The sequence below is a fragment of the Callorhinus ursinus genome, unplaced genomic scaffold (genome assembly GCF_003265705.2).
Source record: "Callorhinus ursinus isolate GAN/ISIS: 27379988/994484 unplaced genomic scaffold, GSC_fseal_2.0 scaffold27, whole genome shotgun sequence".
Taxonomy (NCBI): Eukaryota; Metazoa; Chordata; class Mammalia; order Carnivora; family Otariidae; genus Callorhinus; species Callorhinus ursinus.
In genome coordinates this window covers 3,176,934-3,194,325 of record NW_027397089.1, presented here as the reverse complement: position 1 = coordinate 3,194,325, position 17,392 = coordinate 3,176,934, and the positions used below count along the sequence as shown (strand labels likewise).

The following is a 17,392-nucleotide window of genomic DNA, read 5'->3' as shown; positions in this document are numbered from 1 at the left end:
AGCCACCTGGAAAAAAAAATGGGTTCTGCTTTTCTTGCTAAATGAGTCAGCCTGAAGACTGACCTCTTACACTCTGCTTCCTCTTTTGTATTTAAAAGAATATTAAGCTTCTGTCTTGTGTACTTTTTATGTAATGGCTTTATATTGCTAAATGAATAAAAAAAACCATAGTAATAAGTAAATTAGAGGAGTAAAATTTCTGCCATGACTTGAGAAAGTAAAACAAAAAGCATTAAAGACTTGTCAAGTGTGTTTGCATTTAAAAGACTAGAAGCAGCTAGGAAATAACTGTGATTCCAGAGCAATGGAACTGATTTTATCCAGGCAGGGCACTGCAGTAGAGAGAAAGCAGAATCTTCCATTTGGTGGCACAGACTCCAGCAGCATTCTTGGCACATCATGGTGCTCCAGAACAAATCTGCTGGAAAGATGGATGATGTCCCAGGAGCAGAGCTCCTGCCAGACTCACGCATGTATGATACCTGTGGGAGCGAGGCATGCGACATTCCAGCTGGAACTCAAACTTAGCTCTAGCCTACCAAACACACGCAAACAAACAGAGCCCACTCTTCTGGCATTCTTCAAAATTCTCCAGCTTGGAGATCTAGCTCTGATGGGGACTTTTCTAATATACACTGTGACAGCAGCCCGCTCTATAAGCTACCTGCATGGGAGATGAAATAAAGAAAATTTGCCTCAGTAGGAAAGTAGAATACTTGACTCTAGTGAAACTTCCTTCCTACAGGCATCTGAAATATTTGCTTTGCTTTATCTGTAATAGGTTAAGTACAGTATTGCCCAAAGCTTTCTAGCAAAATTATTTATCAAAGAAATGTTAAATAGCTCCCTAAGACCTTATAAAAGATATTTTAGATTCTAGAGGATAATTGTAATCTTTTCTAAGATGGGTTGTGACTGGTAGCCTTTGAAAGCCTCCTGTGTTTTCTTCCAAGGTGAATTGGAAGACTAGTTGTATATCTGGTACAATGCTAAATCTGCAGTTACCTAACATATTGAGCTAGATGATGGTTGTTAAACTTAACATCAGGACAATGTATTAATGGAAGCTAAATGTAACTCTCCCAGTCAAAAGTTATGTGTACCAAAGTGGATGGTGTAAAACATTGTTTAAGGGGCTCCTGGGTGGCTCAGGTGGTTAAGCATCTACCTTCCTTCTCGGGTCGTGATCTCCAGGTCCTGGGATCGAGCCCCAGATCAGGCTCTCTGCTCAGCGGGGAGTCTGCTTCTCCCTCTCCCACTACCCTATGCTTGCTCGCTCTCTCTGAAATGAATAAAAAAAAAATCTTTTTTAAAAATTAAAAAAAAAAAAAAAAAACTCTGTTTAAGAATTTATTTGTGGGGCGCCTGGGTGGCTCAGTTGGTTAAGCGACTGCCTTCGGCTCAGGTCATGATCCTGGAGTCCCAGGATCAAGTCCCGCATTGGGCTCCCTGCTCAGCGAGGAGTCTGCTTCTCCCTCTTCCCTCTCGTGCTCTCTATCTCTCATTCTCTCTCTCTCTGAAATACATAAATAAAATCTTTAAAAAAATAAAAAAAAAAAAAGAATTTATTTGTTCAGGGGTGCCTGGGTAGCTCAGTTGGTTAAGCATCTGACTCTTGATTTCAGCTCAGGCCATGATCTCAGGGTCGAGAGATTGAGCCCCGAGTCAGGCTCCACATTGGCTGTGGATGCTGCTTAAGATTCTCTCTTCCCCCTGCCCCTCCCCCACTTTCTTAAAAAAAAAAATTATTTGATCAATTGCCAGCAATTCTGTTTAATTTTTATTGTAACTCCTTCCTAGACATCCCTGAATTTTCCAGAAAGTTGGAACAGCATTAAAGCGTAATTTTATTCATGAGGTGTAACTCACTTGAATTTTGTTTTGTTTTAGTTCTGAGCAAGACAAAGAAGAATGGATCAAGGTAAACCATATTTCTATTTTTTATTTTTGTTTTTTGGTAACCTTTGTGTACACAAACGTGCACATATAATAGTGTACACATTTGTCATCAGAATAAGGTCATTTAATTTTTAAGATCATTCTTACATCATAGATGTTTGTTTGATAAAGGATTTTCATTAATTTGCATGTGATATTTTAATGTATGCTTTGAATCTCATTTATATTTTAGGCTCTTCAAGAGACCATTGATGCTTTCCATCAGAGGCATGAAACCTTCAGAAATGCAATTGCAAAGGACAATGACATGCACTCAGAGGTTTCTGTAAGTTGAAATAAACTCTTTTCTCTTTGCAGTTGCAGATCTGTCTAATCATTTTCTTATCTGGCCTTTTCTCTTTGCAATGCTGGAACTGGCTATTTAAACAAAACCTCATTCTTTCTTACATAATACAATAGTGAGTGCCTTTTTTCCTGCTTAAACTTCTTTAAACCTTTTATTTCTTTTTCTAGGTCATGAATTTCAAAGCATGATATGAGCAGTGTTGTCAAAATCCTTTTTAATAAATAAGTAAATAAGTAAATAAATAGATGGAAATGACAGTTTTTTCTATTAAAATTGAATCCTTTTTAGACTGCTGAGCTGGGGAAAAGAGCTCCAAGATGGATCCGAGATAATGAAGTAACGATGTGTATGAAATGCAAAGAGTCTTTCAATGCACTGACAAGAAGAAGGCATCATTGTCGAGCATGTGGACATGTAAGTGAGATTTCTTAATGATCATGAAGGTTACTAGTAACTAGATAAGTGTTGTATAATCATCAAATTTGAAAAGGCAAAAAAAAAATCATTCAATAAGTAAACCAACTAATTAATAAACTTAATTTTGATGACAGCTATGTGCAAAGCACTGTGTTGCTGAGTCCTGGAGAAAACATGGTAAGCAAAATGATACCCTTCTTCCCGTAGCTTACATTCTAATGGAGAAAATAACCAAAGTTAAGTATACAGACAAATAAACATTTCAGATTACTATAAAAACAATAAGAAGGCAATGAAGAAGTTAGAATGGAGAATAATGTTAATGGAGGAGGACTTGAAACCAATTTTACTTAGAAAAATGAAGCCCTGGGGCGCCTGGGTGGCTCAGTTAGTTAAGTGTCCAACTCTTGATTTTGGCTCAGGTCATAATCTCAGGGTTGCAGGATGGAGCCCCATGTCAGGCTCTGTGCTGGGCATGGAGCCTGCTTAACATTCTCTCTCTTCCTCTCCCTCTGCCCCTCCCCTTCCCCCTATTTAAAAGAAAAGAAAAATGAAGACCTGTCTGAAGGGTTGATATTTAAGCTGGTGCCTAAAGGGTGAGAAAGAGCTAACCAAGCCAAGGGAGGTGAGAAAGGTGTTCAGTGGCTCTGTATGTCAGAAGCCCTGAGATAGGAGAAAGTTGGGTCTGCTCTTGAGATGCCAGAGGTCATGAGGCAGGAGCCCAATGAGTAAGTGGAACTGTGGCATAAGAAATAGAGGTAAATAATAACCAAAGGAGTTGATGTCCTTGAGAAGACAAGAGATGGAATGTATATAGCATAAGTGGAAGTTCAGGCTTCTGATGGGAGAGGGAAACTTCCGTCCATTATAACAAAAAGGAAAAAGGAAATGATGGGTGCAAATGTGGGTGTGTTTTTGATTTTGTGGTAGAAAATTTTCAGTATGATAACTATGTTGTCACTGAAGTATGAGGAAGTGTCATCAGCTGAAAGAAAGGGGGAAGGGGTGGAGAGATGGGGAAAGTCAAGAAAGATGGCTCAGTATGAAAGAGTTGTCTCTGGGCCAGGGGAGTGAGCCTCCCCAAGGAGCAGGTGTGGACTGCTCTGTGCCTATTAGAGGTTTATGGTTATGCATGTAAAGGGACGCACAGTCCATTTACTGGCAAGGATTGTTCTCACAAAATTCAACACCTCCAGCCAGAGAAAGCAGGTGACAGGTTTTCAGCAATTTGAGTTGTTTCATATAGAAAGCGTGAGGAGGAACAAGGCATGAAATGAAGCAGGAGAGAGAGAACAGCAGGTTTTGGATGGCCTTGTAAACCAAGTTGAAGATGATATACTTTCTTCTAAAAAGCAATAAGTAAACAGAGAAGGGTAGGCATTGTGCTGTGATTTAATATATTATTTGTATGCTAAAGTGCAAAACAGTTTGTACTGAGAGTTCTTTTAGATTATTCTCTTACTGCAGATTTATCCTTCCATTTTTGTCCTGAGTTTTCGCTCAGTGAAACAGTTTTGTGATCAAATTCAAGTTGATAGGGGTGCCTGGGTGGCTCAGTCATTAAGCGTCTGCCTTCGACTCAGATCATGATCCCAGGGTCCTGGGATCGAGCCCCACATTGGGATCCCTGCTCGGCAGGAAGCCTGCTTCTTCTCCCACTCCCCCTGCTTGTGTTCCCTCTCTCGCTGTGTCTCTCTCTGTCAAATACATAAATAAAATCTTTAAAAAAAAAAAAAATTCAAGTTGATAGCAAATAACTTTTTCCCCCTCAGGGTAAGACTTTTTGATCTGTCCTTGAGTTTGCTTGAAATGATTTCAGGTATTGACTGATGGACTTACCTTTAGTAAACAAACAAAAATGTATTTGTTGATTACCAAAATACAAGAATATGACTTGAAATAAATAAGGTAGTAGCTGATATGAATGTGCAGATGCAGGCGTGTCTAGTTCCAAATCCTACAGTAATTTCATTGTAATTATGAGAAAACAATGAATAGTTCTATATCATGAATTTACATGCTGTGAACCTAAACTAAAAGTTTTACTAATATTTTTATGTTCATAAATAGTTTATGATAAATTAGGAAAAATATGCTTCTAGAAGCAAGAAGATAATTTTTTATTTTTATTTTTTTACAGATTTTATTTAAATTCCAGTTAATATACAGTGTAGTATTAGTTTCAGGTGCATAATATAGTGATTCAGCATTTACATATAACACCCAGTGTTCATTACAGAAAGTGCCCTCCTTAATCCCCAGCACCTATTTAGTACCCTCCCCATTTCCCCTCTGGTAACGATCAGTTTGTTCTCTATAGTTAAGAGTCCGTTTCTTGGTGTGGTCCTCTCTCTTTTTTTCCCTATGTTCATTTGTTTTGTTTCTTAAATTCCACATATGAGTGAAATCATGGTATTTGTTTTTCTCTGACTTTTAGCCATTCTGACAGGTGTGAGGTGGTATCTCATTATGGTTTTGATTTGCGTTTCCCTGATGATACGTGACATTGAGCATCTTTTCATGTGTCTTTTGGCCATCTGTATGTCTTCTTTGGAAAAATGTCTATTCAGGTCTTCTGCCCATTTTTTAATTGGATTCATTTTTGGGGTGTTGAGTTTTAGAAGTTTTATACATTTTGGATACGAATCCTTTAACAGATAAGTCATTTGCAAATATCTTCTCCCATTCGGTCGGTTGCCTTTAGTTTTTTTGATTGTTTCCTTCACTGTGCAGAAGGTTTTTATTTTGATGAAGTCCCAAAGGTTTATTTTTTTGCCTTTGTTTCCTTTGCCTCAGGAGACATCTAGTAAGAAGTTGCTATGGCCAAGAAGATAATTTTTTTAAACTCAAAGGTTTTTTTCTAACAATTATCCTATAATAATCAGAAAAAAACACTATTCACTAAGAAATAACATGCATTTGCATTGTACTCATTCATTTATTGGCATTCTGTAAATGTTCATTGGGTGCCTTATGAGCAGAATATACAAGGACAGTCTCTCACAGAGCTTACAGCCTAGTGAGTTTTACAAACAAACAGTGAATAATCACACAAATATATGATTAAAAACGAATCAGTACATCAAGAAAAGTAAGGGAACTTAAGTAGCATGGTGACAAGAGACAGTGCTCTATTCTGGAAGTTGGAGAAATCTTGCTTGAAGTGAGATTTGAGTCAACATCTGAAGGATGAACGAGAGTTAATTCACTGAAGCAGAGATGAGAGACATTTCAGGGGCTCTAAGCCAGTGTCACAGGGGTTACAGAGAGGAAGAGGGGCAGATTATAAAGGACGTTGTAGGCCATGGGGAAGAATCTGTTCTTTATCCAAGAGCAAAGGGAAAACTGTAAGGATTTTAAATAGAGGAGAAACCTATCAGATTAGCGTGTTTAAGACAGCATCTGGTGCTGTTTGGAAAATAGCTTGGAGGGATGTAAAAATAGAGGCTAGAGAATGCTCCAGTAAAAATTCCAGTAAGCATGCTACAAGGACCAGTCATGAGACTAATACTCCAAATTACGACATTGATAGCTTAGACTTGGAATGAAGATGTAGAAAAATAGATTGAAAAAATATCTAGGAGATAAAATCAGCAGGACTTTGTAATATGGTGACTCTATGGGGCGAAGTAGAGGGAGATGTTGAAGATGATAACTCCCAGGTTTCTGACTTGCCTTGACTGGTTAGATGGCTGTGCTGTTTTCTGCAGTAGGGAGCACAGAAGGGAATGGCTTGGGAGGGGTGGGGTGAGTCAGGAGAGATCTGAGGGCAGGGAAGATTAAGATCATTAGTTCATTTGGGGAGTATATTGATGAAACATCCAGAAGTATGAAGGGTAAAAGTCCTTCAAAGGACCAAGCAAGCCTTTGAAGATCTCCTGCCATTAGAGTGAGGAAGACAAAGGGTGAACAAGGAGAGCCCATCACCAACAGCATTATAATACCATGATATATACTCCTAACGTTCATAGGGTATTCTTAGTCTAGTATAAGCTTGTGTTAAATATTTAACTCTTTCTTATTTATTATTAATGTAAGTGATTATTGCTCAAATCTTTATGATTATTCACTTCTTTTTTTTTTAATTTAAGGTGGTTTGTTGGAAGTGTTCTGATTACAAAGCTCAACTTGAGTACGATGGTGGAAAATTAAACAAAGTTTGTAAAGACTGTTATCAAATAATAAGTGGATTCACAGACAGTGAAGAAAAAAAAAGAAAAGGAATTTTAGAGGTATGGAATACTAAGTGTTTGATAACTTTTAAATTTTTATGCAAGGAATGTAGAATTGTCTTTTAACCCTGAGAATACAAATGACATATTTTGTTATTTCTCTTAATATTTAACAACTTGAAGAACAAGCGAGATGCATACTTTTGTCCTATCCTGCTGAATTTGGGGATCATATTCAGTTGTATAGAAAGAAGAGGGACAAGTGCTGTATTTTAATCACATGGATTTGAGAGTGAAATATTGGTTTTGTGAAGGTGGCTATAGTCAAATATTAGAGTATTAATTGTCTCTTCTAGTGCCCGACTTATAGTATATTTTTTAATAGGAAAGCTTTTCTGTCAATTTTATCATATTGGCTTCAAAAACCACTGTTTGAAATTATTAAAATTCATATTAAAGTATTTATTACCTGAGAATGTCTACCAACTTATTGCATTAAAAGCATCATTTAATATAGCCAGTGACAGTAAGCTGGTAACTGCATTAAAATATTATTGAAATGTCTTGCAAATAAATTCGACTCATGTTTTTATTTTTTATTTATTTTTTTAAAGATTTTATGTATTTATTTGAGAGAGAGAGAATGAGAGAGAGCACGAGAGGGAAGGTCAGAGGGAGAAGCAGACTCCCTGCCGAGCAGGGAGCCCGATGTGGGACTCAATCCCGGGACTCCAGGATCATGACCTGGGCTGAAGGCAGTCGCTTAACCAACTGAGCCACCCAGGTGCCCTCGACTCATGTTTTTAGACTAAAGTCAGAACCTCCCAGTCAATCCTGGGAACTAGAATGCAGCATGTATCTGAAATGAGTTTTACACTCAAAAGACATTAACATAAGGAATAAATTATGTAATAAGGCCTTTGTGGCAGAAAGTTCAACATAGCCTGGAAAGTCTGTGAAAAATAGGCTCATGATCAGAATTCTATGTATCTGAAGTCAGAGACATACTTGGTTTATTAAAAATTTCCATGGTTTATTAAGAATCAATAAGCATTTATTGAGCATTTATACAGTGTAAGCGTACAAAGGTCATTTCTGTTAACTGAAAAAGAATCCTAAATTTGAGTGTCCATTGAAAGTTAAAGTATAGGCTGAGAAGCTAAAAGTATAACTCTGAATTCTTCTAGGGTACAGATGTTGCTTGTAGGCAGACCAAAATGGGGCTTTCTCTGGTAGGCAAGGTGGAGGCACATTTCACTGGCCTCAAGACTTAAACACAATAACTGACAAAACTGGCATAATACAGTGAGTCAGATAACTTGTGTTAAGGGATGAATTTCAGGCTATATCTATGAAATAAAAAAAAAAAACTCTGGATAGTTTCTCAAAAAACCTATACTTGGGGGACAAGTTACCAGGTTAACATATTTAATCAAATAAATATATAATGTGAGGTCCATCAATATATATGTGCACCTGCACACACAAATACACACATATTTGAAACTGGCTTCATGCCAACAAGTTTGTTATGTGCTTTAGACCAGAAGTCAGCACACTTTTCCGGTAAAATAGTTTCCGAGAGAAGCTATTTTAGTCTTTGCAGGCCAAGAGGAAAAACTGAGAATATTACTTCTAAACAAGAAAGAAAACATTTTCACAGTTTTTTTTTAAATTCAAAATTGAGTAATAACTTAGTGTAATATTTTATGATATCATAATAAGACTGGAATTCTTTGCGGGGAGGGGAGATAGCAACTTATTTAATTGGAGTACAGAGTTAGTGTTCACTGTCATCAAATTGATTTTAAATGTTCATCTATAAAAACTATTCTTAGCTCATAGGCCATACAAAAACAGGTGGTGGGCTGGTGGGCCCTAGTTTGCCAGCCAGTGCTTCTTAAACTATCTGTGATGAAGGGCCAGTTTTATTTCCAAACCACCACAGCTCAGTATTTTTGTAACATAATCACGTTGCTTGCATGTCATCACAAAGTCCAATTGCTCTAAAAGTTTCTAAGTGCTTACTCTTACTTTCTGTGCTTTATCTTGAATGGGTAGCAAAACAGTCTGAACCAGTGCTGTTCGGTGGATGGCATTGAGTAGCACTACCCTAAGGATTAGAGCAGTTGAAAATAGAAGCAAACCACTCGCTTCCCATAATGTGTATAATAAAATCTATCATTTAATCAAATGGTTTTGTTCCCTTTTTAACCAGAGATATATATCAGGAGACAAAGCAGAAAACTGTAAATGGGTCTACAAAGTAGCTGTTGCCATTTTAAAAACTTTTAAATTATCTCAGGTTCCAGGACAAAAATAGCTGGTCAGTATTTGCCTTTTTGCTATTGCACTGTTACACAGTTGAAGCTGGTATAGCATTATGGTGAAAAGGTCAGGCTCTGGATCCAGACCCAAATGCCTAGCACACAGGTTCCTAAATGTGTGATCTGGGGAAAGTTACTTCATCTCTGAACCTCATAGATAATGAAAGTGGTATCTTCTTAGTGTTGGTATGAGGATTAGATGAAATGATACACGTAGTGGACTAAGAAAAGCACCTGCATAGCAAGCAGTCAGTAAATGTTTAACTTTATTTAAATTTGAGGTCTGATGATACAAAGAATTAAAATTCACTTAAATATTTTCCCTTGTGGGGCACCTGGGTGTCTATCAGTCAGTTAACATCTGCCTTCGGCTCAGGTCATGATCCCAGGGTCCGGGGATCAAGCTCCGCATCCCTGCTCAGCGGGGAGTCTGCTTCTCCCTCTGCCCGTCACCCCGCTTGTGCATGTGCACTCTGTCTCTTGCTCTCAGTCTCTCTCAAAAAAAATCTTTTAAAAAATGTTTTCCCTTGCTCATGAAAGGGATGACATTGAATATATTGTACTTTATGAATATTTCCTTAAGGTAAATTACTTCTCTACCTGGTTCATTTTGTGTTTTCTCTCTCTCACTCTCTTTCCGTTATATTTTTCTAGATTGAATCAGCAGAAGTATCTGGAAACAGCATAGTGTGCAGCTTTCTTCAGTATATGGAAAAGTCAAAACCTTGGCAGAAAGCTTGGTGTGTGATCCCCAAACAAGATCCTCTTGTGCTGTACATGTACGGTGCCCCCCAGGTATCTACACTGTATCTTTCTAAAGGGATGGAGGTCCTGGGGCAGAGGGAGGCGAATAGACACTGAACTCAAAATCGTCCATTACTCCTCAACAGAATGAGAGAGCTCAGACAGTTGCATTGTCTTTCATTACAATTGAAAAATAATTAGTAACTAAAATGCAAGTTTATTTAAACTGATTTTTATTTTTTTAACTGTTTTTGTTTTGGTTTGGTTTGGTTTGGTTTGGTTTTGGTTTTGGTTTTTTTTTAGATATAGCCCATAGTTTCTTCATCCTGTGCATCATATGCCTTCTCCCCTCCTCTCATTCCTATTCAGTGATTTGAGAAAGGATGAGTTGGATTAGGAAGGGGCGTGGGAGGTGGTGGTGAAGCAGAGGGAGATGCAAGGAAGAGAAGGAGCCTGTTTGATGAAGGGAAATAATTATTATAGGTTTGGGGTTTTTTTCCTGAATGGATGGATACCTGAAAAAAAAAAAAAAAGGAATTTGAGAGGAAGGGGAATTTAAGTCAACCTCAGATTTTCATTGTCCAGTAACAAGTTTTTGAGAACCATGTATGTATGGATCTGAGCTAAATCTATGGGAGCAACAGACATGCAGGTTTAGCTTCTAGCCAGCACCAGGTACTGTGGGCTGTGTTGTGCTTGAAAAACACCTGCGTTCACCTGGAAATAGATAAAATCTTAAATGTACCTGTTGTATTTCAGCCTATATCTACATTAAGGGCTGGTAAAATTTTATTTTAGAAATAAACTTTTAAGGGGTGCCTGGCTGGCTCAGTCGGTTAAGCATCTGCCTTCAGCTCAGGTCATGATCCCAGGGTTCTGGGATCGAGCCCCATGTCAGGCTCCCTCCTCAGTGGTGAGCATGCTTCTCCCTCTCCCTCTGCCCCTGCTGTGCATGTGTATGCTCTCTTGTGCTCTCTCTGTCAAATAAATAAAATCTTAAAAAAATAAATAAAAAAATAAACTTAAAATACCAAGGTATATATTGTCTTCTACTTCATTGTTTTTCCTATACGCTTTTCATGTCCATACATTGATGCACGAATGAATGGATCACCAAATAAAACTGTGGTAATCAAATCATCATTAACATTTGCTAGTTTTATACAGTAAGATAACTATTACTCTTTCCCCTTTTCATCTGAATGAAAAGCTGAATGGACTCCCTCACAGAGAGGGCATGGGGTGTAGGGTCAGTGAATCCTAGCTGATTTAGGTGTCTGCTCTCATTCATTAATTCATTCAGCCAACATTTTCAATGACCTCACATCCAGGCAGTATGCCAAGGACTGGATCACAGGCTCTGTCCACGGAGAGCTAACAGCACGAATCTGTGTGGAACACTGGTATGGAAAGAGGTTTAGTGGGAACCAGATCACAAAGGGCCACGGATAGCAAGCTAATACATTTCACGCTCCTGTGTACCATGTTTTTTCCTTAGGACGTCCGAGCCCAGGCCACCATTCCACTCCTCGGCTATGTTGTGGATGATCTGCCAAAGAGTGCAGACCTGCCCCACAGTTTCAAACTGACCCAGTCCAAGTCTGTGCACAGCTTTGCTGCAGACAGTGAGGAACTGAAACAGAAGTGGCTGAAAATCATCTTTTTAGCTGTCATAGGTGAGACACCAGACGGTCCCAACAAACATCCAACCACCTTGGATGATCATCCTGAACCTAGGAAAAAATCAGAATGCTGAACTCCAGGACCATCCATGATGTGGAGGTCTCAAGATTTACAGCTCAAGACATTCCCAGCCCTCCTTATTCATCTCTTAGCACTTTATGTTGAAAAATATAGGCTCATAAACGCATCTTTTGGGGGACTATTTTCCTATGTTTCTGTACTCAGTGAAACTGATGTGCAGAGCCATTCTACCGATAAAAGTTTGAAATAATGTGAAAATGGAACATTTTTTAATGAGCTATTCCTTGCATATGTACTTTTGTCTTGAAGAAAATGTTATCAGTGGATTCTATCACTATCAGGTTAGAATAGGCTACTTCCATCTAAGGCCCTTCCATGTCTTCTCCCTCACAGGTAGGACTTGTAACAGTTTGAAAGATATACCTCCATTTTGCCAAAATAGATCCATGGTAAAAAAAAAAAAAAAAAATACAGGGACAGTTTAGGTTATTGTATTAACTTATTTAATTTAGTTTATAAAGCTCAAGCTGCATAAATAATGTATGTTCTTTTAAAACAGAAAGAACAAATTGTTGGTGTTCAAACTTTCAACTTATTAAGAAAAGATAATACTTGTTTTTGTAGAAATATTCCTAAGAAAATATCTCAAGAATATAGCAACTGTGTGTATAAAGTATTAAATATGAATATAATTATATTATACATGCTTTTCTCTTCAGCTTTAGGTTCATATTTGTCTCTAATTTATTTTTTAAATATAAAGCATGTTTTATCTTGGAATTGAACAATGTTCTAAACTTCATAAATGTTTTTGGTGATTTATGTTTAACTGATTGACATCTAAAGGTATTGATATTTTTATAATAAGAAAAAGCAGTAATTTATGTGGCATGGGATATATTAGTTCCAACAGTGTTTTTAAAGTACTATTTTTTTGTTCTGTGCCTATTTAAAACAGTGCCTCTCTTTGAAGGTGCTAATAATACCTATTTAAATTTATAATGAGGGTTTAATTAATGCTTCAGTCTTGATTATTTTGAGATAATACACTTTGGCCACTAGGATGGTCGAAGTCACACAGGTTATTTTACCTTTCACAGTCCTGCAATTGTTGCAGCAGTTAATATCAGCATGTGCAAAAATGTTCACAGAAACCTAAACTGTACAAGATACCTGACTTTATACAGAACTGGGACAGATGGAAACTACATTTTATTGTAATGTTTTTCTTTTCTATAAGACTGTTCATGGTTAAATGAGGACTACGTAATTAACACTTAAGATAACTGTGTGGGCCTATTCCTTTGTCAGAGGGGAAATTAAATTCATATGTGATAACCTGTGTTTGAGGAGCAGATAGATATATATTAGAGGAAGTTTATGTTCAACTCTTTAAACCACCTCAGTGAAGAAGAGGAGGGGAAAACAATAATGAAAAGCAATATTTTAATGGCAGGTTTGGGAGGTACAAGGTGTTTGAAGAGAGTCTGAGCATTTTTCCCCCTGTCGTCTGGGGAATTTTAAATAGTCAAAACATGATTTCTTTTCACAAAGGCTGCTCTTCATTATATTGTGGTTGTGATTAAAAATCTCACGTTAAGTTGGCTATTTAACTTACTCTTTTTCTCAAACTAGTTTTTTTCCCTATTTACCCTGTTATGCCCCAAACATTATCACTTTTGAATGCCTAAGTCTGCTAGAAATCTAGAAATCCCCAAGAACGACCCTACTATTTTGGTCTTTGAGAATATAATTATACCTTAAGTGTAGAATGGATTCACTCAAAATTAGAGACAGCCCCACATTTATTCAGGCCTGATGTTTTAAGAAATATTTCAAGACTCTCCTTTTCCCCCCCACTCCAAAGGAGAAGGTAAACTAATTATGGCTGATAACAATTAGATTGCCTTCCTCTATAATATAAAGGAATGCCAGCCATGATTTTTTTTTTTTTTTTAAGATTATTTGACGGAGACACAGCGAGAGAGGGAACACAAGCAGGGGGAGTGGGAGAGGGAGAAGCAGGCTTCCCGCTGAACAGAGAGCCCGATGTGGGGCTCGATCCCAGAACCCTGGGATCATGACCTGAGCTGCAAGCAGACGCTTAATGACTGAGCCACCCAGGCGCCCCCATGATCATAATATTAAACCAAATATTTGGAATCAGAAAGAGATAAAGGCGTAGCTTCTTAGGCCCTGTCAAATCAGGGACAGACTGAAAGAAATGTTACATTACTTCTCTTTTCTAGTTGCCAACTATGTGGGGGGTGGGGGGGTGTGTCTGTACAACATATGTATTCAGGGTGGCTTTTGAGATGGTTACACTATAGCTGTAGATGATACACTGGCATTCTTAATCTCCAAAAAAGAGAAGCAATAAAAACGTAGAATGATTATCAGGAGAACATGACTTATGTAAATTGTGAATAGAGCAATGGAAATGTAAGGGCCAGTTTAGAAGATTTATGGGCCAGCTTATTTTTGAAAACTATTTTGAACCGTGAGAAGACTTCACTCTGCCGATCATAAATTGTTCTCCTGCAATGGGAGTAACATGGATACACTCAAGTTTTGACTCAGTAAATATCAATGTTATTTAATTTAGATTATCAAAAGAATACATAAAAAGAATATTGTCAGGCTCTTTAATTTTTCAAAAAAATTAGAAATAATGGTACTAGAAGAGAATTTCTGGTTATCCAATTACCATCTTTCATGGTCCACCCCGTGTTCTTTATTCAAGCACAAAGAGAAGCATTGAGGCAACCTTAACCTGTGTTTCTCATAAAGAATCACTAATGCTTTTACTTGGAGAAAGGCAAGGGAATACTCTTAGGCAGGCATTTAGTAAACATCCAGCTAAACCAAAAGATGGCAAAGTGTGATTGGTTTCAAGAACCATCACATGTCTTGGTTTCCAAGACACCTGAGAAGTCATGACAAATTGAACATAAAAAAATTGTCATTACTTTCCTCTTAGAACCAACATTCCATATAGGCTTTATTCTTCATTTTTCCTAATTTGGTGCTTTCCAAGTCTTTAAAGTGCCCTTTCTCAAAACTTAAAAAATACTTCTTTGATAAAAACTGCTATTCATTACAAAACATTCCGATTTTTTAAACTTAAATTTTGCTTTTACTGAAAGTCTACCATTTGGTATATTAAGTATGAAATGTAGTGCAGATTTAGCTCCAGGTTTTAAGTGGGACTCAATAATGAAAAATGCCACCAGCCACTTTTGTAATAATGGCATCTATAATGCCATCATGTATGCAAGCAATAAAATTCTTCAGGGTGTGTTTTTATACTGAAATTTTAATATGAATGCCCCTAGCCACAAGGATATAGATAATTACTTTTAGAAATGATACTATAACTCAAATTGCTGAGTATAGGGAAGGGAAGGGGGGGCATTATTCCTTGGATTCAAATAACTGTCAAAAGCATTTTTCCTTTAGCAAAGGGTATGGAGGGTGAGAGATTTAAGCACATCTGCACTACTTTATCAAGCTACATTTCATTTTCCATGAAGTTTAATACCGCATACAGGTTGGTGTACTTACCTTCATTGGGTGACCTACCCCAATTAAAAAACAAATACTCCAACCTAAAAAATTACTAAACATTTTAGAAGAACTAACCTTTTAAATGTGCCCTGTCCCCATATATAAATACACATTTGGATTTTTTAAAAGAGTACTTGTCGTTGTCATAAGTATATAAACTACAAACTTCATAGTACTGCAGGGTTGTTAAAGATTCATTGATGCCTTCTAAAAACTTCTGTGAGTTCACAATTCTGTTTTACTTTTTCTTGTCTACTTTGTGGAAACATGGTAGGTGGTTTTTTTTCCTTTCAAATTTTAGATCCCATTTCTGATTATATTTAAAGCCTTAAGTTCTTATTTTGAGAATATTGTCTGCGATGACTCTAATAATGATCTTTCTGGACTAGATATATCCAGAGGAAAAGGCACCAACAGGAGCAAATAAACTTCTAAGGAACAAAGGTCTTATTTTTTGCAGGTATCCTTGCTATAATGCAGAATAGAAGATTAATTAAATTTCCTACATCATATGATGTTCGTGTTAGCGGGTCTAAGATTAAGCACATGGTATTTATAAGCTAAAATTAATTCAAAAGGCAAGAATGTCTTAATGTTTTCAGTCTTCAATTTTGTATTCTTCAAGAATGTATTAATATAAAAACTGTGGCTAACCAGTTCTTATTTTCTAGAACTGTATTGACACCAGTAGTGGATCGTGTTACTTCTTCATTCTCATCCAATTTTAGTAGAATCAAATTGCTTTTTATTTTCATATTACTATCTACTATAGATTCTTCAGATTTAGAAAATGAGTATGATATATAAAGACCACTAGATATACTTTGAAAACCCTTTCTGTGAATTTATGCATATATGTATATATGTAAAAACATTGTTGATTTCCAATTCTGTTTTTCCATAGGAATGAAATTTTTATAGAAACTGTTCTTTTTAACTTAAATATTTTAACATAAATTATTTACATGGATTTTTAGTACAATTCATTCTTATGTGTGCCCCATAATCATGTTTTCATGAGATTACTTTCTTTACTGATACAGTAAAGAGGAATAAAAAATTAGGAATTGAAATAAGCAAGAGTGAACAGAGAGGTTGACAGAAAGAGACTGCTGATCACCAGATCAGAGCAGTTTATGTTAAGGCAAGAGAAAAATACTTAAACAGCAGAAGGGATATGAACTATAAAATAGAAATCTTTGTAATTGCATACTGATGGGATCTGTTGCACCTAGGCCTTTCTCCATTAGTTACTTTTTCCTTTAGGCTTAAAATACTTTCAACCTATGGGCCATTTTCTACACTGTTTACTGAGGTAAAAAATTCCTCTAAAGTCAATCATGGTTTTTCCACCTTTTGGACCGAGCATTTGGCAGAATGCTGTGTCTTTTCTGTGTTTTGAGATGAACTAGCACATGGCTTCTACAAGATAGTTTTTAACTCACTGGGGTCACTGGGAGTTACATGATGGTATACTTCTTCCTAAAATTTGTTATGGTAGATTTAGTGAGAAATTAAATAAAGAAATCTCATTGTAGCATATTTTAATAAGTGAATACCAAATACATAGAGTGAGATATATATACATATATATATCGACTTGGTAAGGAACACAATAGTCTTGGGGACCATTATGATAACAGAATTGCATTATATATTACACATTATGTGGATGTTGGAATGTATCACCTGAGAGGGTCTCCATTCATTAGCAATCATGTCTGTATATAAAACTTTTTTTTTTTTTAACCAAACTAGCATTTTATTTTGTGAGTGACAATTGACTGATATTTTTGAATAAGTGTTATCTGGGTTTTGGAATTGTTGACTGATCAGTTTGAAAAAGTATGTTACCAGAATTTTAGAGTTAATGCCAATGTGAAAAAGTATACACAAAAATAATTCTTTTCTAGCTATATGAATGTAATATTTGCATATAGTGTATATATTATGTAACATATGTATATTTGGTCATAAAGGCATAGAATTGGAAACATTGTAAAATTAAGCACTTTAATTCCTATTAAATATTAAGCATTTGTATCTTGTAAATAAATACATCCTTAAATGAATTATAAAGACATGTTATTTCAGCTAGGACTGTAGATGTTCACAATGATTTTGGTTGTCTCAGAGAAAAGTTACTCCAGTAGAGTGCCGATGCTCCTTCCCACCTCCAGTCCCCACCAAAACCTGTGTAAGTCTTTCAAGAATAA

General features: G+C 36.6%; 1 protein-coding gene across 9 annotated transcripts in view; it reads left to right on the top strand.

Moving 5' to 3' along the window:
• Window positions 1-16,921, top strand: part of FGD4 (FYVE, RhoGEF and PH domain containing 4) — a 208,144-nt gene extending 191,223 nt beyond the window's left edge. For all 9 annotated transcript variants that reach the window (XM_073877727.1, XM_025879512.2, XM_025879509.2 and 6 more), the window contains 6 exons: window positions 1,891-1,921; window positions 2,132-2,224; window positions 2,534-2,659; window positions 6,754-6,894; window positions 9,816-9,956; window positions 11,404-16,921. In XM_073877727.1, coding sequence (XP_073733828.1) covers window positions 1,891-1,921; window positions 2,132-2,224; window positions 2,534-2,659; window positions 6,754-6,894; window positions 9,816-9,956; window positions 11,404-11,661 — 790 coding nt within the window. In that variant the 3' untranslated portion in view covers window positions 11,662-16,921. The remainder of the gene's footprint in view (window positions 1-1,890; window positions 1,922-2,131; window positions 2,225-2,533; window positions 2,660-6,753; window positions 6,895-9,815; window positions 9,957-11,403) is intronic.
• The last annotated feature ends 471 nt before the right edge of the window (window positions 16,922-17,392 follow it).